The sequence below is a fragment of the Myotis nattereri genome (assembly GCF_964212035.1).
Source record: "Myotis nattereri genome assembly, chromosome: 16".
NCBI lineage: Eukaryota > Metazoa > Chordata > Mammalia > Chiroptera > Vespertilionidae > Myotis > Myotis nattereri.
The window spans coordinates 20,671,364-20,697,983 of record NC_138091.1 but is presented as its reverse complement, the minus strand read 5'-3'; the positions used below and the strand labels follow the sequence as shown (position 1 = coordinate 20,697,983).

Genomic DNA, 26,620 nt, shown 5'->3' with positions numbered 1-26,620 from the left:
GGATCAACCTGCTGAGAAGAATTCTGTAGCCAGGTGTATATGAGGTCCTGAGGCAATATTCTTTGGGGGTGCAGGGAGTCTAACAAATTTTCAGTAACACCAAGAAAACATTAAAAGACGTATTTGAGCAACCTTAAGAAAGTATCTCCTACCCAGAGAAAAACACTAGCAAGTAGAAAACAATGAAGTAATGAATTACGTCTACGGTGTTGGTGTCTTAAAATAAATTTAAGTGTAATGACAGTTCATATATGTTTATAATGTTTATATATGTTTATATATTGTATTAGGTTTGGTTTTGTGTAGTGTTTAAAGTGTATTCAAATAATTATCATATTAAATTTGTAATTGCAGTTGATATTGTTTAAGGAAATTGATAACGTTTGCAATCACTGTTTAAATATAAATATTTATTTATTAAAGTTCTGTTCATAGATATGTGGTTAGTAAATTCAATATTCAAAAAATACAAATAGACCTCCCTTGCTCTCCAGCAAAGCCTAGCTGAGTCCTCCTACTGGGTGAAGATCAAACCATCATGGCTGGCACTAGCCTGGGCCCTCCATGCCCGCACATCCTGGGCCTGCTCAGCAGGCCCAGTCTACCCTCTGCTTGTGACCACATGGAGGCGACCAAGGACTTGGTGGCCCCTGCCACCCCAGGGCCTGTGCTTGGCCCTCCAGAAGTACAGGCAGCCCAGATCCTGTCCCGGGTGACCCCAACTCCCTCCCCACAGTCCCTGGGAACCTGGAGCCAGGCTGGTGCTGCACCACCCAGAACTAGAGAGCGTGGATGAGAAATCCCCAAATGGACATCTAGAGCACCTCCTATCCTGTTCGTTCTCAGTCATCAATGAAAGTTAGCAATTCTTTAAGGCCTGAAAGGGACATAGTAGATATTTCATGCTGCAAAGACGATTTCCTGTGACTTTTGCCTACCGTCCATAAAATACTCATCCTTTCAAGTGAGGAGATTGAGACCCAGAATTTAAGTGTCTTGCTGAAGGACATTCAGTTGGCCAGGTAGAGGCAAAATCTAAACCCAACAGGTTCCTCTCCAGGCTCCAACCTGTGTGGTCTTCTGATTAAAGGCCTCATGAAACCCAGTCTTCTTTTTTCTTCTTTTTCTATTTTTTTCAGGAAGGGAGAGGGTGAGAGACAGAGAAACATCATTGATTGGCTGTTTCCTGCATGTCCCCTTCCTCCCCCAGGCATCAAGCCCACAACCCCAGCATGTACCCTGACCAGGAATTGAACTATGACCTCCTGATTTATAGGTCAAAGCTCAATCACTGAGCCATGCCAGCTGGGCAACACTGGGTCTTAATGGACACCAGACCTCTGGAGGAGCCAAGTGCTCTGGGGTTACCTGTTCTTACCTGTTGGAAAGTTTGATCTTCTTTTAATTGACAGTTGAATTGCTATAAACTCTGGGAAAGGCACCTTTCTCAGAATCCGTGACTCACCTTGACTAACACTATTTAACAAAATATTCTATTGTTCACCTATTTGTGGCCTTAAGCCCGAAAAAGAAAAGTCAACAGTAGGTGAATCAAGTAGAGCATTTAAGTGAGGCAGTTTTAGTTTTGTTGTTACTAGCTAGTTAATATTAATAAAGGAAAGAAAGAAAAGGGAAGTCGGACATTGTAAGCCTGGGTGCCTGGGAACTGTTATGGACCAGCATTCGCGAGAGTAAGACCACCAACTCCAATTAGGTCTTAAGCAGCAAGTGAGGATTTATTGAAAGCTGGCCAGCGACTGCTGTAGGCGTTTTCTCCTACGACAGCATCGCCCTGGTTCTAGGCCAGCCTTTTATTCCCAAAAACCATACAACGGTTGGCTAAATACACACAAAGTTACCTGGGATACAGACACAAAGTTACCAGGGCTAAATTAATCAATACTGCCCTGTTACTAAGGTACTCATTAATCAACTTGCCCCATTGCTCTAGCTACTAATATAAACTTGCTCCGTTTCCCTACCTAATAATATCAACTTGCCCCGTTGCCCCGACTACTAATATTAACTTGCCCCCGTTGCCTATACTACCCTCGATCACAGTTGGTTCCATTTCCCCAGTACAAGAGGGGCTTAACTGTAACAGGAACCTTCAGAAAGCTACAGTGTTCCTCCAAGGAGATTAACACCCCTCCCTTCCCCATCAGGTACTGCATTGATAGCGGGAGAAGAAAAGGGGGAGACAGGCACACCCACAGTAGAAGGCTGGTGGTGCAGGGGAGGTGCTTACCTGTCAGTCTAGCCTGGGGAACAATGTATTGTCTATAGGCGGTGAACCCCATGGAAAATCTGGAAAAGTTAATTAGTTAGTTTGAAGAAGCTACTGGTTAAAATCCCCCAAAGAGTTCCCTTAATCTTGTTCTCTCTTGTTCTGTGACTCCTGCTGGCCTGTGCGGACTTCACACACAGGATGCTGGCCTGCACTGGACTTTACTATGGAGCAGGAACTGTGGGCAATGGCCTTTATTCTGGCCCTGCTGAAGACATGGCTGGCCTTCTCCCAGGGTGTGACGAAGGGAAATGGGACATTGGAAGTCCAGGGCTTTATTTCCAGCCAAACAAATAATCCTTATCCTCCAAGCCAGTCTCAGGAAATTCTTTTCCTCGTGACATCTCAAGAACTCCACTTCCACCGAAAACAGTTTCTCTGAGCCTAATAAAGCAGAAGGCTGCTGAGCTACCTGAGAAGAGTCCACATGATTCTGTGTGATGCTTTCTCAGTGGCAGCTGGACACAGATACAGGAGCAAAGAGTAGTATGTTCAAGTTTACTCCCCAGTTCCATGATCCATGAACCAACATTCAGGAAAAGAGGCAGAGAAAACCAAGAAAGGGGAAAGCTGCAGAGGCCTCAGGGTTATGTCTGAGCCCAGAGCCACAGAACCATTGCCAAAGCCAGGATGGCCTATTAGGGGGTGGGGGGCCTTCATCTCTCAGCAGCTCAGTTTCTTCACTGGCCAAACAGTGATGAGGCCAAATAGGGTCTAGCATGGAGCCACCTTGCCTTGTTCCAATTCTAGCTCCACCTCTTTCCAGCTGAGGTAGAGCTAGCATTTTCGTGGCAAATTATTGAATGTCTTACCATCTCAGGGCCTTAAGTTTCTTCATTTGTAAAATGCAAGAGACTAATAGCCCCTACTTAATAGAGCTATGGTAGGAGTCAATATGTTAATATTCCTAAAGCACCTTAGAACAGATCTGTCACATAGTAATAAGCACCACTTAGGAGTTCTTGCTATAATCATTAATATTATGTAATATGTGCCTATTGAATATGTATATTAATAAACATAGTCTGTCTTTATAACCAAAAAATATATACAAATATTTGTGGAGTGTTCTCTCCATGGACAAATATAAACCTAAACTTTAAAAGTTCTATCAACAATAAACATAGAAAAGTACCTAAAAGTGTGTACACCAAAGGAGCAGCAGAGATTGTTGCCAGGGAGTGAGAGAAGGTGGGGAGAATACTTTCATTTTTAACTACTTTGGAATTTTTGGAATTTTTTACTAGAAGCATGAGTTATTTCTATAATCTCAAATTATTAATCTTTTTGTCAATAATATCTTTATTACACTGTCAGCTGGGCTACTCCAAGACTGCTTCAACCGCCTCTTGGTGTCTCCTCTAAGAATGCCTGCCTCGGTTCCCCCTGGAATCCCACCGCAGGCACTTGCTGCTGCTGAGATCGCCTCAGGGACAGCTGACACCTGTGGTTGCTCAGTGAAGCTGTCTTTCTACATTTGACTTGGACTTTCACACCTGGTGTGTGCTGTTCCGTAGTCCGTCTCAAGTGTAAGTGTGCTGCGGTCAGCTCCTCAGAACATCAGGCATCTCTGATGGCTGCTCTGCTCAAATTTTAATCTTTAACAAAATCCAAGGCTATAATGCTATCATAAAAGCATTAACTTTAAGAGAAGCCCCAAACTGAAGTTCAAGCTTTTTTTTGTAAATGAAATTTAGAAAGATTAAAATGTAATGAATAAAACTCATCATTTGTAGAAATGGCACAAAATTAGTAATTTTCTTATGGACCAAATGTGTGGTTGAAGAGGTGGGAAGACACCCAAAGTCATTCATAGTAACTTGCAGGTAGTTTCAGTGAGTTTAGCTTATGATGCAGTTGAAACCTTGAGAGGGAAAACCCAGGCCATTCCCCCCAGTTTTTTTAATAAAAATATCTATAGCAATTATCCTATGCTTGTTCCACCATTTTATATTGGGAGGAAGGGGCAGATGGCATTTTCCTCAGTTCATGGGTCTTAAGGGGAGGAATTTCACTCAAATCAATACTTAGGGAGCAGCTGTACTTAAGGAAATGCACTTGAGAAATGTCATTCATACCTGGACCTAATTTATTTTTATTTTTTAAAGATCACATTTATTTCTCTTTTCCTTTTTTTTTTTTTTTATCCTCACCCAAGGATATTTTTCCCATTGATTTTTTTTTCTTTTTAGAGAGAGTGGAACAGAGAGGGAAAGAGAAAGAAACATTAATGTGAGAGAAACACATCGATTGGTTGCCTCCAGCATGATCCCTGACCAGGGCTTCGGACAGGAAGGACCCTGAAACTGAAGTATGTGCCCTCGACCGAAATCAAACCCAGAACCCTTTGGTCTACAGGCCAATGCTCTATCCACTAAGGTAAACCAGCTAGGACCTACCTGAACCTAATTTAGATGACAAAATTCTGGCCCTCAAGATAATGCTATAATAGGATTAAAGTTTGGGGTACCTTGAGGGGGGGTGAGTATTTTGCAGGTGGGAGGAACATGAATCATTAGGGGCCAGAGGGCACACAGTGGTAGCTAGTCTTCAGAACAGCCTGCAGTGACCCCCTGTCTCATGGCATTCATATCCTTGCATAGTATCCTCCAAAATCTCCCAAATTATATTGTGGTTAATCTATGAACCAATAGAAACTCTCTCTCTCTCTTCTCTCTCTCTCTCTCTCTCTCTCTCTCTCTCTCTCTCTCTCTCTCTCGTCTCATTTTCTGGGAGAAGTCAGCTGCCATGTCATAATGACACTCAAGAAACTCTGTGGAAAGGTCCATATAACAACGAATTGAGCTCTCCTGCCAACAGCCAGAGAGGAACTGAGACAGACCTCCAGACAACAACCATGTGAGTTTACCATCTAGGAAACAGATCCTCCAGCCCCAGTCAACCCTTCAGATGATGCAGCCCCAGCTGACATCTTGACTAACACTTCATAAAAGACCTGAGCTAGAACTATCTAACTCTCAGAAATTGTGGGAGATAATAAATATTTGTTGTTCTAGACCACTGAATTTAGAGGTAACAGTAATGCAGCAATACATAAGAAATAACAAATATGGTTGCCATATTTATTTTCTGAATCCCTGAACTCAGAAGCTTCTGTAAAACTAAGAAGTATTCATGATGAACTGACCTCTTACAAAATTGGTCCTCATGTGTTCCTGCCAACCTTACTCATCTAACTTCAAGTTTTGAAATAGAGGACCTCACGAAATCAATGGAAGTGCTGTTAGAAAATGAATCAATCAGCAAAGCAATTGACAATGTTGATAATGGAAGAAGACCCATCCATCTGAGATAATTCAGAGAGGGGCTAAGCAAGGTTTCAGGGAAGACTGTCAATAGGTGACATCTTGGCTACAGTCAAAGGAGCAAGCTTAGACAATCAGCAAAGCTTTTCTATCAGGTGATGTCCACATGTCATTTTTCTGCCCTCCTCTGTCCCTATGTGGCTCCTGTGCACTGACAACAGATGGTGTCCTCAATTTAAGGGCAGAGAGAGCCCTGGATATTGATCCTACTTAACTCCATAGCTCCTCCCAATCCTCACTCATCACTCTTTTCCCACAGCCCTCACCTATGCATAGGAGGCATTCCTAGTCTCTTTATGTCCAGGCTTTGAAACTCAAAAATCCAAAACTGAGGCTCAAGTGCAGTAGGCACAAATGAAATCATGGAAGTATCAGGACCATAAAAACCCATATGTTAATTTTGTATTTTATGAGTATTATTCCATCAAAGTGGGGCCCAGCAATGTAATTTAATGGTTTATAGTGTTCCAAACAGTCATGGGGGGAAGAAGCAGTATATAAGAAAAGGCAAAGAAATTGCTGATTGCTGTGTTGCATGATGTGGTTCCTCCAATGAACCTTCTGGCCCTTCTATAAAAAGTATAAAATGTTTGATGTTATTCTGAGTGAAATAACTGAATTTTACATCTAAATTTACTCAAAGGCCATCAGAGACACTATACTGGGAGTTGGGATGGCAGGTAAGAGGTAAAGCTATTAGTCTGAAGATTTCCACAGAAATTTGGGGAAAACTTTTGAACTTCTCTAGGCCGTGGACATTTGGGGAGAAGAGTAAGGAGACTTTCCTCAGAAGAAAGGGACAGGGATGTTCTAACTGACCATTATGTTACATTTGAGGTCCCATCCAGGATAGTTTGAACCAAGGTGGGGTAGCCAACTGCATGTTGATCCTGAGCAAGAAGTGCATGCTCCCCACTGCTGCCCAATTTTGGATAATGTATGTCAGGGTATTGATGCTCAGCCCACAAAAGCCTCTATGGTCCTAGGAAATCCACTGCAAAGGCAACAGGAAGCTATGTGACTGCACTGAAACCAGTCCTATAGCCTTCGGGAATGAATACACAATCTGGAGTTGATTATGAGTTCTGGATATTGCCGTGGTAAGCTATATCTACATCATTACATGAACTTAGAGTTACCCAGTCTAAGAAATTCTCTGATGAAATAACTGGTGGCAGAAGACCTCAATGTCTGGTGTTCACCAGCCTCTAGACACCCCATTCCTTAAGAGAGTAGAGCTTTTCAGGAAGCATATTTGATATGCTTGAACTTGATCAGTCTACACTCTGTTCCTTCTTCTGAAACAGGATTCCATTATCCCGTTGAAAGACATTAGGTTGCTTATATTTTTCTGGTGATTACAAATAAAGCTACTATAAAGATTTGCACACAGGTTGCTATGTGAACATAAGTATTCATTTCTCTTGGGTAAATATCTAGGAGTAGGATCACTGAATCATATGGAAAGTGTATGTTTAACTTTATAAGAAACTGCCAATAGTTTTCTATAGTGGTTGTACCATTTTGCATTCCCACCAGTGTGGAAATAAACAAAGATCATCCAAATGATGACAAACAGGGCTGTTTACTCAGAGTTTGCTACAAACCAAGGCAGTCAGCCACCATCACTTGTGTTTGGCAGAGACTCAAAAGCAGGTAGTTGGAAAGCTTTGCAATGGAAAAGAGGGAGGGCATTAGGTATTTCCTGATTGGAGGCTATTAACCTGGGAAAGCTGCAGGCAAGCTAACCAGAAGCAGGGTGTCCTATGTGATTGGTTGGGGAAGCCCTTTTGACTTTCTCTGGTTGGTCCTAAATTGGAAACAGGGGCAAAAATTAGGGAAGTTGGCAATTATTGACCAAGTGCTAACTGTTGGGGGTCAATTGCTACAGAGGCTGAGGTTTTGCTTCCTGGACTGGTTGCTGCAGAGGTGTGGTTTTGCTTCTCTGCTACTTGCTCCAGAGGTTGTAGGTCAGAATTCTATATTTTCATATGATTCTGGCCATTGTCCTTTTGTAGGTTCTGTCTCTCACTAGTAATGTCTGAGCATACCAGTTGCTCTGCATCCTCGTCAGTACTTGGTATTGTCAGCTGGGGAGAGATTTGTGGGGTCTTTTTGGCCATTCTAATAGGTGTATAGTAGTATGTCCTTGTGGCTTTAATTCACATTTTGCTAATGACTAATTATAATGAGCAGCTTTTCATGTCTTTATTTGATTTTTGTTTATTTTCTTGCATTTCTGCACTAGCTAGGACTTCTAATGTGATACTGAATAGGAGCAGTGAGAGTGGACAACTTTCCCTTGTGCTTGCTGTGAGGGGAAAGCATATGGTATTTCATAATTAAGTATGGTGTTAGTTGTAGGTTTTTAATTTCATCAGTTTGAGGAAGTTCCATCCTACTCATAGTTTGCTGGTAGTTACCATAAATGGATGTTATCACATGCTTTGTTGTTGTTGTTAATCCTCGCCCGAGGATATCTTTCCTTTGATTTTTAGGGAGAGAGGAAGAGAGAGGGAAAGACAGAGAGAAACATCGATGTGAGAGACATTGATTGGTTGCCTCCTGCATGAGTCCAAACAGGGCCCAGGCCCAGGGAGAAGCCTACAACCAAGGTACGTGCCTTAGACCAGAATTGAACCCAGGACCCTTTGGACCGCAGACCAACGCTCTATGCTCTGAGCCAAACCATCTACGGCTGCCACATGCTTTTTTCTTCACATATTAAGATGATCATATGATTTTTTCCCCCTAGCTGCTAAGATTGTAATTGCATTGATTGACTTTCAAGTGTATAACCATCCTTGCATTCCCAAGGTGAACTCCACTTCAATGTGCAGGCCCCTAGCCCAATTCACAACTATATCCACCTGCTGCTTATTATTGGTACTAGTAAGTTTCACAGCACTTGCCACAGAGCCACCAATAGATAACTGGCAGAACTCAAACAGGCCATCAAGCACTGGGCCATCCTCACCAGCACTGAATCTCTGCAGCTGCCTGCTGTATTCAGACGTGTTATCTGGGAGGATGGAGTGCAAGAATTTTACGTAGTCATCACTATGTACTGGGTCATCTCATCAGCCTGGGCTTGTGAGGTTGATAGATTTCCATTTTGCCTTAGAGACCATAGTTAAGAAGCAAATTGTGAGTCATGCAGATTCGATGAGGTTTCATTGGGTAGCCTTGTCCTTAATAGCAATTTCCAGCATCCTATCACAGTAGTAGTAACAGACTTTCCTCCTGGTACCCTGAGTCTGTACCGTCTTGCTTGCCTCCCTTCCCTCCCATTCATCCGTCTGATACTGTGATTTTTTTAATATATTCTTATTGATTTCAGAGGGGAAGGGAGAGGCAGAGAGACATAGAAACATCAATGATGAGAATCATTGATCGACTGCCTCCTCCATGCACCCTACTGGGGATTGAGTGCACAACCTGCACATGTGCCCTTGACCAGAATCCAGTCAGGACCCTTCAGTGCACAAGCTGATGCTCTATCCACTGAGCCAAATGGGCTAGGGTTGGTATTGTGATTTTTTTTTAATATATTTATTGATTTTTTACAGAGAGGAAGGGAGAGAGATAGAGAGTTAGAAACATCGATGAGAGAGAAACATCGATCAGCTGCCTCCTGCACATCTCCCACTGGGGATGTGCCCGCAACCCAGGTACATGCCCTTGACCGGAATCGAACCTGGGACCTTTCAGTCCGCAAGCCGATGCTCTATCCACTGAGCCAAATCGGTTTCGGCGGTATTGTGATTTTTAATAAGAAATATATATTTGGTCTTCCTCCTCATTTTAGGCAGAGTTCCTAAAACCCTTGGAATTTCTTAAATGATAAGAGCAAGAAAGGTGTCTTTTACTATGTTAACGAGGTGGTTTTTGGAAAGCCCCAGTTCCTAAGAATGGAAGCTGGTTGCTAAAGAAACCAAACTGATGAGAGGGTTGGAACTTTCAGCCCCACTCCCAGTCCTCTGTGGAGGGGAGAGGGACTGGAAGTTGGCTCAGTCACCAATGGCTAATGATTTCATCAATCCCTCCTATGTAAAACCAAGGGCTGGGTTTAGAGAGCTTCCAGGCTTGATAACGGGGAAATGGGGGAGAGTGGTGCGTGGGGAGGGCATGGAAACTCCACACCCTTTGCCCCTACCTTGTCCTCTGCATCTCTTCCACCTGGCTGTTCCTCAGTTATATCCTTTTATAATAAACCAATGATCTAATAAGCCAAATATTTCTGTGAGGTCTGTGAGATGCTCTAGCAGAATACGTTTTTTGCATTCTCTCCTCTCTTTCTGGCGCTTCAATGGCATGAATGTTAGACCTTTGGATATTGTCCCACAGAACACGGAGGCTCTATTTACTGTTTTTTATATTTTTTCTCTGTTTATTATAGAGAAAATGTCCGATTATTTGTTGCCTCTTTCCTGTCACCTCCATCCCACTGTTGAGCTATCCCAGTGAATTTTTATTTCAGATATTGTATTTTTCAGTTCTAAAACTTTCATAATTCTTTTTTATAGTCTCTATTCAGCCAAGAACATCTAGCTCTCCATCTGAGACCTTTACCAAGGAACAGTCATAACATCTGCTTTAACATCTTTGTCTGATAATGCCAATAGCTGAGTCATCTCAGGGCTGACTGTCAAGTTTTGCCTTCCCTCTCAGTCTGCGTGCCGTTAGTAACTTCACAGACTCCTCAGGTCGTTAGTTGCAGTTATATTTGTTCAGAATTTCCCATTGTAATCAGTGGGAAAGATTGGCTGTATTGGGCTTAGCAGAAGTCATTGTTGAATTTTAATAATATGCTTGTACAATGGATGAATGTTGAAAATATCATGTTAAGTGAAAGAAGCCAGACACAAAAGGCCACATATTGTGTGATTCCGCTGATATGAAATGTCCAGAATAGATAAATGCATAGAAAACAGAAAAAAAGACTCGTGTTTCCAAGGTTTGAGGGGAAGGGAAGAATGAAGAGTGAATGAGAAGAAACCCCATGGACAGGCATAGCTCATTTTACTGCACTTCACTTTATTGTGCTTCACAAATGCTGCCTTTTCCACAAATTGAAGGGAACACCCTTCCCCTTGGTCTGAAACCAAACCCACAATATCTCTGAGGTGTGTCTGTAGGGGGTTTCTTTTGTGGATACAAAATGTCCTGAAAATAAGTAGTGGTGGTGGTTGCATAACTCTCTGCAAATATATTTTTTTAAAAAAAAAAAACTTCTAAAAGGGTGAATTCCATGGTATGTGAACTACACCTCAAGTTGTTATTTTGAATAAATATACATATGTAAACCTAGGATTTTTATTGTTTATTTTCAACGAACACTGTATTCTACTTGAAAGTTAATTTTGAGAATTTCCTGTTGTGCAGTTAGCCCCTGACATCATTAAGCATGTTCATTGCAAGAGCAAGTTCACTGACAGTTCACAAATATTCCAGCTCACCTCGGATAGTTTTTGTTTCCAGCCCAAGGTGGATGGAGTCCTCATTTTTAAGCTATTCAAACATCAAAGACAATTTTTTAAAATTTAATCTCAATTTCTGAAGTATACTTGGCTTTTTTAAATGCAAACACAAGAGGAACAGCTCAGATCCTACTCCCTGTGTAGGCAGTTTTTCTTTTCTTAGTTATCTTTTTGTTTTCTGCTGTGAAGTTTTAAGTGCAATTCATCAGACACAAAATATTTTCAAACAGCTGTAATCAGTCTTAAACAATACACAGCAAACACCAAGCTTCAAATTGTTGCTTGAAGATCGAGCACAGAAAATGTGGAGAAGGTCATTAACTCTGCGACAACAAAATGTAAGAAAATAAGCATTTACATTGAAAAAAAGAATCAGACTTCAAGAGAGAAAAGAATGAATAAGTTTTTTAAAAGAATTCAAAGTATGAACCCATAGCTTTTCTTATAATTTTTTAATTTTTGAAATTTACTGGCATGATTATGTAGACAAAGCTTAAATAAAAGAAAATGTTCCCTGTCTCATTGTTTTCTAGCCATGATGGCGTCGAGGTTCTTGCTGAATCGGGTCATGGCCTCCTTTACTTACGGGTTTCTCAATGAAATGCTCCTCCAGGTACATGCCCAGGAACAGCGGAGAGCCTGGACAGACAGACAGGTTATGCTGTAATGCAGTGATGCTAACTGACAGACCTTGTCCCACGCATGGACAGCATCCCTTGGGAGTCATCCTCTGCCCGCTGCTGAGAACGCTTCGAATGCCATCTCCCACCCGCTTTCCCTGAGGAAGCCTCCAGGGCGGGGGTGGAGTTACAGACAGAAGGCAGACATAACTGCCCTGCTCCCGGGTGGCTATAAAGACATTCGACGACGCCCTGTCCGGTTTGGCTCAGTGGATAGAGCATTGGCCTGCGGACTGAAGAGTCCCGGGTTCGGTTCCGGTCAAGGGCATGTACATTGGTTGCGGGCACATCCCCAGTGGGGGGCGTGCAGGAGGCAGCTGATCGATGTTTCTCTCTCATCGATGTTTCTGACTCTCTATCCCTCTCCCTCTCTGTAAAAATTCAATAAAAAATATTTTAAATTAAAAAAAAAAAGACATTCGACGGTGTGTTGTGGAGCGGGAGTGACAGAATGACCAGACCTCCAGGCTGATTAAAATGTAGAGAGCCTTTATTGACTGGCCAGTGTCCACTCCTCCACTCGGGAAGCCCAAGACAGAAGTGGCCCCGACCGTCTGCAGAGTCCAATATTTAAAGGGGACAACTACATCCGTGTTCGGGTTCTCATAGCAAGCAAAGCCAAGTTACAAAAGCTAATGGTGTAGTTTTAGCCAAGCTATTCATCCTCCTCCGGTTATTCATTTCTGGGCCACTTAAAGGTCAGGGCTGTTCTTAATTTTGATCCGTCTGTTCTCTGTAGGCCGTTTGCTCAGGTGTGTGAGCTCAGTTCCTAGAAACTTTGCACAGGCTGTCAGGCTGCTGAGGTGGCTAGGTCATTAAGCAGGCCTAAAAAATGTTCTACTCTGTAACAGGTGCAGGTACGTGTGGAGGCTGTTGGTCCCAGCACGGCCGTGGAGTCCCACCTGCCTGGTCTGCCCAGAACCCCACCTGCCCGTCTTGGCTCCAGGCAGCAGGAACAGGGGGGCCTGAAGAACAAGAGTCTGACAGGTCAAACATTCACCAGGATATCTGACGAAGGCCATCACCTGACAGGCCTGCGAGGAGAGAGCTGGGCGAGGGCCTTTGTGCCAGAAACATTTCTAACACATTCACAACTTTACCATTTTCTATGCAGGGACTGGACAGGGGAAGCTGAACTGCCTGGAATATCTCTGCCCCTGACTTATGATGGTGCCTCTGGGTTTAAGGCACCGAGGATTGCATCCCATTCCCTAAGGGCCTAGACTTCTACTGCAGAGCGACTGCCCCCCAAGGGAGCTGCTTAACAAGCCCATGGTAACCTGGAGGGAGGTTTTCAGGGGCCTGCGCAGAGCTCTCTCCTTTAATCCTGCCCTAGGGAGTGTAGACACCACACTTCAGCTGATCAGAAAGTTTTATCTTGGTGCTTCTAACAATCTTCTTTCCCGAGTCCCAGGTAGTTTCCACTCTAGTTCTCACAAGACTCAGGCTGAGCTGAAGCACACCCCGTGTGACCCCTCTAATCTGTGGTCCATAAGCATAGACAGGAGGGATCTCAAGAATTGGAGCCCGGCTGGCATGGCTCATTGGCTGAGCATGACCTCCTATGAACCAGGAGGTCACAGTTTGAATCCTGGTCAGGGGCACTTGCCTGGGTTTTAGACTTCATCCCCAGGGTGGGGCATGCAGGAGGCAGCCAGTCAATGATTCTCTCTCATGATTGATGTTTCTATCTCTCTCTTTCTCCCTTCCTCTCTGAAATCAATAAAAATATGTTTAAAAAAAATAATCGGAGCATTGTTGACCAGTGTACCTGCCTCCCCATAGTGAAGAGCAGAGTTCGGCTCAAGGAGGTGCAAGGAATAGGGTTGTGTAGAGGTCACTACAGCTTGCCTCAAACACAGAGCACACAATACACAAAATAAACACACAAAAGCTTATCATCTGCCCTTTTTCCTCCATAAATGATACATCTGTCCACTCTATACTTTTCCTGAGAAAGCTGCCTTTATAACCAGGATGAGGGCAGTACTTCTCAGTCCAAAGAGAAATTGCAGGCGTTTCAAAAACATGGATGCTCAAACACACCTTTATCTCCATCCCCTCCTAATGACACTATAATGGCAGCAGTGCAGACAGACCGGCGTGGCTCAGTGGTTGAGCGTCAACCTGTGAACCAGGAAGTCACGGTTTGATTCTGGGTCAGGGCACATGCTCAGGTTTCAAGCTCAATCCCCACTGTGGGGTGTACAGGAGGCAGCCAATCAATGATTCTCTCTCATCACTGATGTTTCTGTCTCTCTCTCTCTCTCTCCCTTCATCTCTGAAATCAATAAAAATATAATGACAGCAATGCAATTTTTTTAAACATTTAAACCCACAAGAATAAAGACAGCAGGAGAGGTGACAGCTGCAGATCAGCGATGTCAATAAATTCACCTGGAAGCAATAAGGTGATAACAGCCTTAATAGATTAAAGATGAAAAAGTAGCCCTGGCCAGTGTAATGCCTCAGTTGGTTCGAGCCTCCTCCCGTGCACCAAACAATGGCAGATTGGATTCCCAGTCAGGGCACATACCCAGGTTGCAGATTCGAGTCCCGGTGAAAGGCAACCAATCTCTCCTCTCTTCTCTCTCTCTCTCTCTCTCTCTCTCTCTCTCTCTCTCTCTCTCTCTCTCTTGCTTCCTCTTTCTCCCTGTAAAATCAATTGTCTTTTAAGAAAAAGATGAGGGAGTCCATCCTCTTGGGATGGGCTCTCGCCTGGCCCCCCAATTTCAAATTATCCCTTTCATTTGTGTGCGGCCCCTCTTCCAGATCCTGAACACTGAACTACGCGGGACGTGGGGAAACACATCACATCTGGCGCATCAACGGGACATCTGGAAGAGAAGACTTCGCCAAGAGCGGAAAAAAACAAAGACTTATTCACCGGATAGGTGGGCACACCGTATAGGTGGGCACACCGTATAGGTGGGCACACCGTATAGGTGGGGAGATATTTCACCACACACAAAGCCCACGATCAGCTGCAGAATTTGAGATCTATCCTGAACCACGCGGGACGTGGGGGAAACAATACACAGCCACCCACAATGAAGGCTGCACCAAGCCTGTTCAGAGTGTGAGGAGAAGTTGACTCGATTGGCCAGGACCGAGGGCTCCTGAGCCAGGAGAGCAGCCCTTGGAGCTGCGTGTAGACCAGAAGCAGAGGAGGGAAATGGAGAACGGAACTGCAGCCTGAAGACAGGCATACATGCAGCCTTCAGTGTCCAGGGGATAATGAATGGGCACCACCTGAGGGCGGTGGGATTGTGAAAGAAGACTCTCCCTGCAGGCTGCTGCTGAGCCGCCACTCAGGAGAAAGGAGACATCCCAGGCCAGGACTGCGGGGGCCACAGCGCCCTAGAGTTGCCCTGAGCCTCGGGGCAGCGTGACCCTGTGCCTTTCTGTCCAGCAGAGTGCAGGGCGGGGAAGACTGTGGTTTAAGTTTAGGGCTAGTCTGTGAGGAGTACAGCAACGTGAGGACACAAAACCTGAGAATTTCTTGCAAATGTACAGTTTTCTTATTAATTACAAAATGGGACTGTATGTTGTTTATTTGATATTTGGAATCTTCTGTGGTTATAAATTTGAGTGTGCAATCCAGTCAATTGGTACTTTTAGACAGTGAGGTGAATATAACAAAAAGCCAGAGCCCGGCCGGTGTGTCTCAGTGGTTGAGTGTCGACCCATTATTACAGAGTAGAAAAATTTTTTAGGCCTGCTGAATTGCCTAGTCACCTCAGCAGCTTGACAGCCTGTGCAAAGTTTCTAGGAACTGAGCTCACACACTTGAGCAACAGCCTACAAAGAACAGAGAGATTAAAATTAAGAATAGTCCTGACCTTTAAGTTACACAGAAATGAATAATCGGAGGATGATGAATAGCTTGGCTAAAACTACGCCATTAGCTTTTGTAACTTGGCTTTGCTTGCTATGGGAACCCGAACACGATGTAGTTGTCCCCTTTAAATATTGGACTCTGCAGATGGTCGGGGCCGCGTCTGTCTTGGGCTTCCCGAGTGGAGGAGCCGACACTGGCCAGTCAATAAAGGCTCTCTCTAAATTTAAAAAAAAAAAGAAAGAAAGAAAAAGATGAAAAACTAGACACCTGGAGCAGGACAGAGCTAGGGTTATAAAATGGAAGGCCCTAGTAGTTACCTGTGAAGGCACAAGTGCAGAGGAGGACTGGACACTGAAGAATTCACTGACAATCCTTAAAGGCAGCAGATCTTTCTTTTCCCCCATCTGCTCAGCCAGGCGACTGCCTCTGCCCAGCCCTGGAGGAAAAGTAGAAGTGAACTTCCTGGGAACACCCGGCAAGACAGAGTGAGAGTGCAATTTGATCCTGAAAACAACCTACTGGGCAGGGAATTCCCAGCTCCCCCACCCACCCAAGCTTCAAATTGTCACCCTTGCAAGCCTCAAATGACAACATTTGTTGACATCTCATCTCCTGTCTATTTCTGTGGGTTTTTAATGCAGGGTGGGCAAAAGTAGGTTCACAGTTTTTCGTATGGAAAATAATGCAATAACTAATAAACAAGAATAAACTGTGTTTCATGTATTCACAACTGTAAACCTACTTTTGCCCAACCTGTATGAAACAGCAGTAGCCAGACTGAGATAAGGACGCCTTATCTCAGTTTGGGGAAATGCGCATGAACAAGTGAAATGATCTACAGATACTGGCTTTAAGGTCCTCTTACGGAACAGCCGGGTCCCACCTGATCACCCTCAGCAAAGCCCTCCAGTAGAAGAGTCCCATTGGAAAGTGCACACAAACTGTCCAATGAGCATCTCCTAAGGCCTTGCTTGTAAAATGAAAGATAGCCAAGCATCACCAGGTATCTGAGGAAAGCTTCTAATGTGAAAAACAGAGACCTAAGAGAAAGGGAACTTGCAGAAGACAGATAAGAGGGGACTGAAGAAAACGTTTTTGCAATTATTGATGACACTAAAAGAGAGATAAGAGGGAATATTGCAGCCAAGAAACAAAACCAGGAAATTGTTTTTTAAACATGACCATTTAGAGATTAAGGATGGACCCTTGATAATAAAAATGTGATAGCACAAATTAAAGTTTCAAAAGAAGGTTTGGAGGAGGAGTTAGTGAAATCTCCCAGAAGAACACAAAGAAAATAAGACTTCGTGAATGAGCAAAGAGGAGGGAAAGGGTAAAGAAAACATAAAATAAGTAAGAAATTTTTCTAGAACTAAGAGCATTAGTTCCAGATTGATACAACCCACCAAGTGCCAACAAAATGAACATAAAACATGTAGACCAAGGCATCCCACTGTGAGATTTCAGCATGCTGGGGACAAGGAAAAAGCATCCTAAACACTCCTAGAGAGAATTTTTTAAAGTCACATAGAGAGTCCAAATGGTATCAAACTCCTCAATAGCAACATTGGAAACCACAAGAAGTGGGGCAATGCCTACAAGAATTTGAGGAAAGTTCTGACCCACATACCTGGCCAAATTGTCAATCAAATGTGAGGATAAGGTTCTGTTCAGACATACAAGAAGTAAACCATTTTACCTCCTATAGACCCTTTCTCAAGAAGCTACTGGAGGATGTGTACCACTGTCCTAAGGAAAAAAAGCTGAGAAAGAAGAAGGCATGGGAAACAGAGGAAAGGCAAAGAGAATTCCCAAGGATGATGGTGAGAGAATAACAATTAAATAGCAGGTCTACAGAACTATCTAGAGTAAAGCAGGAAGTATATCCCAATAATGAATGAATGAATGAATGAATGACAAAGTTTTACTTTGATTAAAATACAAATTAAATCTGGCCAGGTGGCTCAGTGGTTTGAAGCTTCGTACTGTATGCCAAAAGATTTGGGGTTCAATTCCAGGCCAGGGCACTTACCTAGGCTGCAGGTTCCATCTGTAGTTGGGGCACATATGGGAGACAACTGATTGATGTTTCTCTCTCACATCACTGTTCCTCTCTCTCTAAAATCAATAAAAACATCCTCAGGTGAGGATTTAAAAATATACACAAATTAAAATTTTAAGATGTAGAAATATTTTTAAAAGTTATTGTAGAGATGTCACAACAAAAGATAAGGAATAAGATAGATTTCTCCATTAAATGCTCTCTGCTCAGTATTAGTTTATCTGTTTTCTCCTACTCCCACTTGCAATGCCAACTAATAATGACATAGCTATAACAAATCCCAAAGTTTCTTGTCCTGCTGCCTGATGTCCAGTCAATGCCTGGCTTCCCCAACCATCCCTTTATATTTCATTCAGTTCCCAAAAAATGAGTGCAAACTGTGTTGTTAAAAGAGCAATTGTACCCTGGCCAGTGTTCTCAGTGGTTAGAGCATTGGCCCACACACTGAAAGTTTTGGGTTCTATTCCTGGTCAAGGGCACATAACTGGGTTGCAGGTTCAATCCCCAGCCCTTGTTGGGGCAAGTGTGGGAGGCAACCAATCAATGTTTCTCTCCCTCTCTCTCTCTTTTTCTTTCTCTTTCTCTCTCTCTCTCTTTCTTTCTTCCCTTCCCTCCCTTCTACTCTCTAAAAAATCAATGGAAAAAATATCTTCAGGTGATTATTTACAAACAAATTTAAAAAAAAGGAGCAATTGTATCACCTATTCGAGTCTGACCAGTAAGTTCAGGGGTCGTTTTGGGTGCCAGCCTCAGCGTTCTGCGGAAATTGAAGTGACACAAGCAGTAAGACTAGGTCAGTGTGTGTGTGTGTGTGTGTCTTCATTCCAATGGCCAAGGGCTCCTCCCTTGATGCCTCTATGTGGCCTGACGAGAGGAGAGAGATGCTTGGTGGGAGCCTGATAGTCCATCAATCCTGCCACAACCTGGACTTTATGGCATTCATGTTTAACAGGTATCTTTTTAGTTAAAAGTTATAAATATCTGTTAGTTGGGATTATTCATGCTTTTGACTAAAGAGAAAGGAAGAGGTAAATACTAAATCCAGAATCTCATGCTTTAACAACTAAGCAGGACTTAGCAGAGGTGGCCCAGGCCATAGAGATTCTTCTAAGGGCCATGAATGGACATAGGTGGGGGTCAGGAAAGGGATGAGGCTCAGGAATGGGACAACGGACAGAGTTCAGGTCAGAGATGAGACAACAGTACCTGGAACTTAATGGCATTAAAAAGCTGAAACTCACAAATGGCTCTCATGGGCATTAGTGAGACTACTGAGGAAATTCAAATATGAGCAACATATTACGTAACAGTGTTCTCTCAATTGTTAAATTTTTTGGCCAACAAAACATATCATAATTATGTAAGAGAATGTTACTAATCAAGCAATACTGTATAAATATTTAGGGGTGTGGAAATATGTAAGGGTAAAGTATCACGATGATACAACTTACTTTGATTGCAGCCAAGAAACAAAACCAGGAAATACAACACACCCTCAAATGGTTCAAGAAAAAAACACAGATATAGAGAAAGCAAATGAGGCAAAATATCAACATTTGATTAATCTAATTGAAAGGTATATGGGTGTCTATTATACTGCTATTCTGTTAACCACCCTACAGATTTGAAAAAAAAATGTCTGTTAGGAAGCTTAAATTATTTTTTCAAAACTAAAATACTTTGTTTGCTACAGTGTGAATGTCAAAATGTCCTGCCTCTTGCCTCCAGTCACAGGATTGGTGGAGTTCCCCAACCTTCTTCCATCCAAAATGCCTGCCCCCAGACTGCCCACACAACAGGCACTGCTCTCTCAAAGCCCTCTGGTACCATATGTCTCCCCACTATCCCCAACAGCTCTCTTTTGGGACCCCCATTGTATTCTATAACCACATAATTTCACTGCGTTGTATTCCTCTATTTACCTTTCTCTTTCCCAGGAAACAGAGATATCCTGGTAGCTCTCATTTTTGTAACCTCCAGCACCGAGCATAATGCGCAGCCTGCAGGAAGTACTATGGACGTGTGGAAGCAGTGAGTGAAGGAATGGCCTGTTGGATGGACAGACAGACAGATGGTACGTGGAATATGGCAAATGAAAGCAAGTACCCTCCAGGCTGGTTGACAGGGACCAAAATGATCAAAGTGTGAAAGCGTTTAGATTCTTGGTGTCTGACGCAAAAATGTGGCGTAAGCACTATGCCACCACATGGAGTTGACTGAGTCCCCACTATGAACCAGGAATGTGGGACAGGAGATTCAGCAGTGGGCAGCCCCAAAATAAAGTCTCCGCTCTCATGGTGCTTGCGTTCTTTTGGGAGGAGACACACTCTAAACAAATTCATATCAAATAGCATATATCAGGTGGTGATGCGTTAAAAGTCGAGGGGCAGGGAACGGGCTTCACAATGGGAGATGGGGGCAGAAGGAGTGATTTCCAACAGCATGGCCAAGTAAAGCCTTCTGAAAACATCAAATCTCTGCCTCCCTGAGAGAGGGCCCAGCCCAGAGCCTGGGATGGGTCTCGGGAGCACTGCCTCCCCCTAGCGGTTGAGACAGGAACCACACCACCCTCCCTGGCAGACAGAAACCAGAGAACAGGCCAGGAACTGAACAGGAAGGGCACGTGTGTGGCTGCGGAGCAGCGGGTGGCCACGGTCCCTGGGTGGAGATGGCAGTGGCAGTGGCGCAGAGCCTGGGCCCGTGCCCTCCTCCCTCCTCATGGGCAGAATCTTCGGCTCGCCTCCCAATCCTCCCACGGGCTCTACCCCCCTGCCCTCTGAGACTGCTCTCCCTGAGCGCACTGATTGCCAACACACCCCCTGCCATTCCTCCGCGGCACTGAGGCTCCCTCCTGTTGGAAGCTCTTCTCCTTTTCTAGGACACCACCCTCTCCAAGTTCTCGTCCCTCCTTTACAGGCACCTCTGGATCCTAAAAGATTGGTGTCATCTGGGTTCCATACTCAGCTCACTTCTCTTTTCATCCCAATCACATTCCCTGGGTGCCTTGGCCCCTCCCAAGTTTCTCTGCAGCCCTGAACCCCCTTCGCGAGCTTCAAACCCCACCTATCCAGTTGCTTCCATGTTCTAAATTACTGCCAGACTGTGACTTCCTTTCGAGGAAGATCTAATGAATGTATTATTTCCCCAATGCCTGGTACCCTCCTGGTACACCATCAGCACTCCATAAAGCCTAAAACTGCTCCTATTTGGGCTACAGATCCTGCCATTTGGGGGTTATCCCAAAGGCCCCACTCTGGGGGCGTATAGGCAGTAAGGACACTGACACAGCCTACTGTGTGACAACGGACTGAAAGGCCTGGGCGAGGCAGCCAGCTCTTCCCGAGGAGACACTGCGCCCAGGTGAGGCCCAGCCAGCCTTCAGCAAGGGTCCCCAAAACTTAAGAATTCGGGACTAGGTGGCAGCCCTGCCCCAGACAGCAGACCACAGGCACCCTTAGACTCTAGGCAGCCAGACCTCTGCATGCCCACCATGGCTGCTGCCCAGCCCAGAGCACATTCCCTGGTCTCTTGGGCTCCAGCTCTCCTCCACAGGTTTCCAAAGCTGATGGAAAATAAAACTAGTTACTTCCCTCCTCCCCGGTAAACTTGAAAGGGATCTCTGCTACTTAAAGAACAAAGCCCTAACTCCTGAACCACAAACCCATCCAACCACACCCGGTGCCTCCTTTGATCACCACCTGCCCAGCTCCAGCTCCAGCTCCAACTCTTGATTGAAGCCGCCTGGAGGAGGCAGGCTCTCCCTAGTCCCGCACCTACCTCTGAATCCCCTTTCTGCTAAGGCATAGAATACAGACTAGCATTCCAATTTTGTGTCCCACAGAAATTTAATACACAGGTCACCAAGGTACTTACAGTGATTTTGAGCTAGGTCTGGAGCACACCCCAAGAAATCTCCAGAATAACCCTGATCTACTAACCTTTGGGGATGGTTATTAACTGCTTGAATAATTTATTAAATATCCTGATACAGGATGGGGCAAAAGTAGATTTCCAGTTATTTGTATGGAAAATGTTTCCTAGACTCACAAGTGTAAACCTACTTTTGCCATACCCTGTATTCAGCCAACATTCTCATGTGAGAGTGTTAGAACGCTTGTGGCGGCAAATGCTACCCCATTTCCACGACTATCAACCCAAAATCCCAGAGGGTTAATCTGACAGGCCCTGTTCTGAACTGTGACACATTCTGGCTCCTATCAATCCTTCTTTTTTTCCAAAGTAACGCCAAAACCCACCTTAATAACCTACTGTTTTTACCAGATACTGGAATATATCATAAAGCCACAATAAGTGAGTACACACAGGCAAATCAATGGAACAGAACACAAGGTCAAGATATAGATGCAGCCCAGCTGGGTATAACTCAGGGGTTGAGTGTCGACCCAGGAAACAGGAGGTCACCAGTTCAATTCCCGGTCAGGGCACATGCCCAGGTTGTGGGCTCCATCCTCAATGGGGGATGTGGAGGCAGCTGATCAATGATTCTCTCTCTCTCCCTTCCTCTCTGAAATCAATAAAAATATATTTTAAAAAAAATATATATATATATATATCTCCAAATACATATAAGAATTTAGGATATAACAAAGGTGGCATTTCAAAGCAAGAAACGATAGATTGCTTAATAAATGACAGACAAAACAGTAAAGTCAGATCTGTACCTCATGCTTTGTACTAGGGTGAGTTCCAAATGGATGGAAGATTTAAATGTAAAAACTAAAACCATAAAGGAATTAATATTATAAAAGTATGGCATCATAAAAATACCAGAAAAAAATGTTAGCTCCTTCTAACAATCTCAAAATGGTGAAGGCTTTTTAAAAATATTACTCAAAACCCAGTTTTTAAGCAAACTACTGGATATAGAGTTCAAAACCACGGTTATAAGGTTTTTCAAGAATTTTCTAGAAACTGCCAATAAATTTAGTGAGACTCTCAATAAATCTAGTGAGACCCTCGAGGATATGAAAAAGGACCAACAACTCGACAAGATGGTGGCGGAATAGGCAGACGCGTCCCAGGTTTTGTCCCAGAGCAAAGGAGTGAGCAGCTGAAACTAATAACACCCACCCTGAATTGACGAAGTATACTCAGCTGGTGAGACAGTTTGCAGCCGGGAAGGGCCGAGTTCCCCTGGAAAGGTAAAAACCAGGGATCTGGGCAGGAAAGTTTTCCAGACCTCTGAGCCCAGAGGGTCAGACGGAGACCCCGTGGCACACAGCCACATCTCTTGGGACAGGCACAGCCCCTGACGGGGGGAAAGGAGATCCACGGGATTGTTGGCACCGGGGGATTTGAGATCTGGGTTCCGTAATTTCGAAGGACTGAGCCTAAAAGGGGCAGCCTGAAGTACTGACCAGACCATGCAGTGCCAGTAAGAGAGGAGCTTACAGAGATTCAGCCTTCCCCGTTTCTGCAGCCGGCATTTGTTTGTTTTCACTGAACCCTGTTCATAGGACATTTCGGATACACTCACCCGTGCTGAAGAGCGGGAGAAGGTGCGGACGAGTGGAATCTGGGGAGAGGCTGGGGATAGAAGAGGGGACAGGGGACAGGAGAGGTGGCAGCAAATTGAGTGCTGAGTCACCCCTGAGTCCAGGACTTGGGCAGCCATTTTTTCTCCTGAGGCTATAATTTCCTCCCTCCAGGCCCCAGACAAGGAATACAGCCACACCCAGATTCTACCGGGAATGAGATGAAGGATTAAAATAATCTGATTAATAACTGGGAGTTAATAGGGTGTGGCCTATAGAGGGCCTTTCAGTCCCAGCAACAACAACAGAATCACAGACATTCCAGAAAACTGGGATCTTAAGCCAGCCAAAGGAATGACATTTTAATTTTTCAATTTTATTTTTTTAATATTTTGTTGGCTTTTTTCTTTTTGCTTTTTTCTTCGTTTTCCCTTTTTTGTTTGTTGCTTTTATTTTTCTTTTTTCTTTCTTTGTTCTTTTTTTTTGTTTGTTGCTTTATTTCCTACTTCTGTTCACATTATTTTTTCAACCACGTGAGCAACAGACACGTGAGCGGCACACTCTTGTCCAGGGAACATCAGCCCCTTGAGCATCCTGCCTCGAGCCTAAGAGCAGCAGCCTCATGTGGCATGCCCCTGTCCAAGGAGCAGCAGCTGTGTGAGCAGCCCACTTCCCCGTCCAAAGAACAGCAACCACGCGAGCACTCCGACATGTCCGAGGAGCAGCAGCCACATGAGCAGTCTTCCTACATCTGAGGAGAGGCAGCCCTGCACAGCCCACCCCCATCTGAGGAGCAGCAGCTGCGCACAGCCCGCACCCTGCACTAGTCCAAAGAGCAGCAGCTGCACAAGCACCTTGCCCTCACCCAAGCAGCAGCAGCCGCACGAGCAGCCTGCCCAATCCAAGGAACAGCAGCTATGTGAGCAGCCTGCCCCCATCCGAGGAGCAGCAGTTCTGCGAGCGGCCCAGACCCATTCAAGGAGCAGCGGGGAGCAGCCCACCCCGGTCAAAGGAGCAGCAACCACACGAGCAGACTGCCCACATCCAATGAGTGGCAGCTCTACACAGCACGCACCGGTCTGAGGAGCAGAGCCACAACAGCCTGCACCTGTCCAACGAGCAACAGCCGGTCCTAGGAGCAGTAGCCCCACAAGCAGGCCACCACATCAGAGGAACAACAGCAGCGTGCAGCCAGCCCCCATTTAAGGATCAGCAGCCACGTGAGCAGTCCGCCCCAGTTCAAGGAGTAGCAGCTGCGTGTGTAGTCCACCCCATACAAGGAACAGCAGCCTTGTGATCAGTACACCCTCTGTCTGAGGAACAGCAGCTGTGTATGAAGCCTCCCCGCACCAGCCAGAGGAGCCAGCACAGCGGTGAACAGCACCCACCACAGGAGCTCCTGCCAACTGAGGAGCAGCTGCTACAACAACCGCCAGAGGAGCAACCACAGCCTGAGGAGCCACTGCCACCCAAGGAGCAGCCCCTGAATGACTCAACATCTAGATATGTTGGTGAGATCAAGCATGGGTAGACAAAGAAACCCCCAAAGGAAAGAAGAGGAAGACTCGCCAGAAAAGCAGCTAAGTGAAACCGAGGCATGCAGCATGACAGAAAAAGAATTCAGATTAAGGGTACTAGGATGCATAAACCGGATGGAGGAAAAAATCAACAACTTATGCAAGAAGGAAGAAGAAACAGATGAAAAAAATCAATAAATTATGTAAGAACCGAAAAGAAATGAAAAGTGATATAGCTGCAATAAAAAACACCATTGAAAGTTTCAACAGTAGACTAGGAGAAGCGGAGGACCGAATTAGTGAATTAGAAGACAGGGAATCAAAACACACCCAAACTGAACTGCAATTGGAGAAAAAACTTAAAAGACAGGAGGAGAGCCTAAGGGAGCTATGGGACAACATGAAACAAAACAACATACGAATAATAGAGGTGCCAGAACAACAGAAAGAGGAACAAGGGTTAGAAAACCTATTTGAAGAAATAATATCAGAAAACTTCCCTGAGGTGGGGAAGAAAAAAGTCACACAAGCACAGAGAGTCCCAAACAAGGTGAACCCGAAAAGACCGACACCAAGACACATCATAATTACCACGGCAAATGTTCAGGACAAAGAGAGAATCTTAAAGGCTGCAAGAGAGAGACGGAAAGTTACATTCAAGGGATCTCCCATTAGATTATCAACAGAAACACATCAGGTCAGAAAAGAATGGACGGAAATTTACAAAGTGATGCAAAGCAAAGGACTGAATCCAAGAATACTCTATCCAGCAAGGCTATCATTCAAAATTGAAGGGGAAATAAGAAGCTTCACAGACAAAAAAAGGCTAAGGGAGTTTATCACCACCAAGCCAGCAATGCAAGAAATGCTAAAGGGACTGGTGTAAAAAGAAGAAATAAAAAGCTCAGAAAGAAAACAGCCACAAAAAATAGAAATGGCTACAAACAAGTACCTTTCAATAATAACTTTAAATGTAAATGGACTAAATGCTCCAACCAAAAGACATCGAGTGGCTGAATGGATAAAAAAATATGACCCATACATTTGCTGTCTACAAGAGACCCACCTCAGAAGAAGGGATTCACACAGACTGAAAGTGAAGGGATGGAAAAATATCTTTCAGGCAAATGGAAATGAAAAGAAAGCTGGGGTAGCAATACTTATATCGGACAAAATAGATCTCAAAGTGAAGGCCATAAGAAGAGATAAGGGAGGCCGCTTCATAATACTAAAGGGATCAATACAACAAGAGGATATAACCCTGATAAACATATAAGCACCCAATGCAGGAGCACCCAAATACATAAAAAAAAACTCCTGGAAGATATCAAGGGAGAGATCGACAACAATACAATCATAGTAGGGGACTTTAATACACCACTGACATCACTGGATAAATCCTCTACACAAAATAATAGCTGCAGCGATCCTGAGAAAGAACAAAGTAGGTGGGATCTCAATACCAGATATCAAGCTGTACTACAAAGCCACTGTTCTCAAAACTGCCTGGTACTGGCACAAGAACAGACATACAGATCAATGGAATAGAATAGAGCCCAGAAATTGGCCCGAACCAATATGCTCAATTAATATTTGACAAAGGAGGCAAGAACATACAATGGAGTCAAGATAGTCTCTTCAAAAAATGGTGTTGGGAAAATTGGACAGATATATGCAAGAAAATGAAACTAGACCACCAACTTACACCATAAACAAAAATAAACTCAAAATGGATAAAGGACTTAAATATACGACGGGAAACCATAAAAATACTAGAAGAATCCAAAGGCAACAAGATCTCAGACATATGCTGAAGCAATTTCTTCACTGATACAGCTCCTAGGGCACTTGAAACTAAAGAGAAAATGAACAAATGGGACTACATCAAAATAAAAAGCTTCTGCACAGCAAAAGAAACCATCAACAAAACAA

The 26,620-nt window shown here is 44.2% G+C and overlaps 1 protein-coding gene across 1 annotated transcript; it reads right to left on the bottom strand.

Annotated features, from left to right (window-relative positions):
* Positions 1–3,625: 3,625 nt before the first annotated feature.
* Positions 3,626–7,736, bottom strand: SNURF (SNRPN upstream open reading frame; the record flags this gene model as incomplete). The annotated part of the gene is made up of 2 exons (XM_081108932.1): positions 3,626–3,835; positions 7,665–7,736. The coding sequence occupies 2 exons, from the start codon at positions 7,734–7,736 to the stop codon at positions 3,626–3,628; spliced, it is 282 nt and encodes a 93-aa protein (XP_080965058.1).
* Between the last annotated feature and the right edge of the window lie 18,884 nt (positions 7,737–26,620).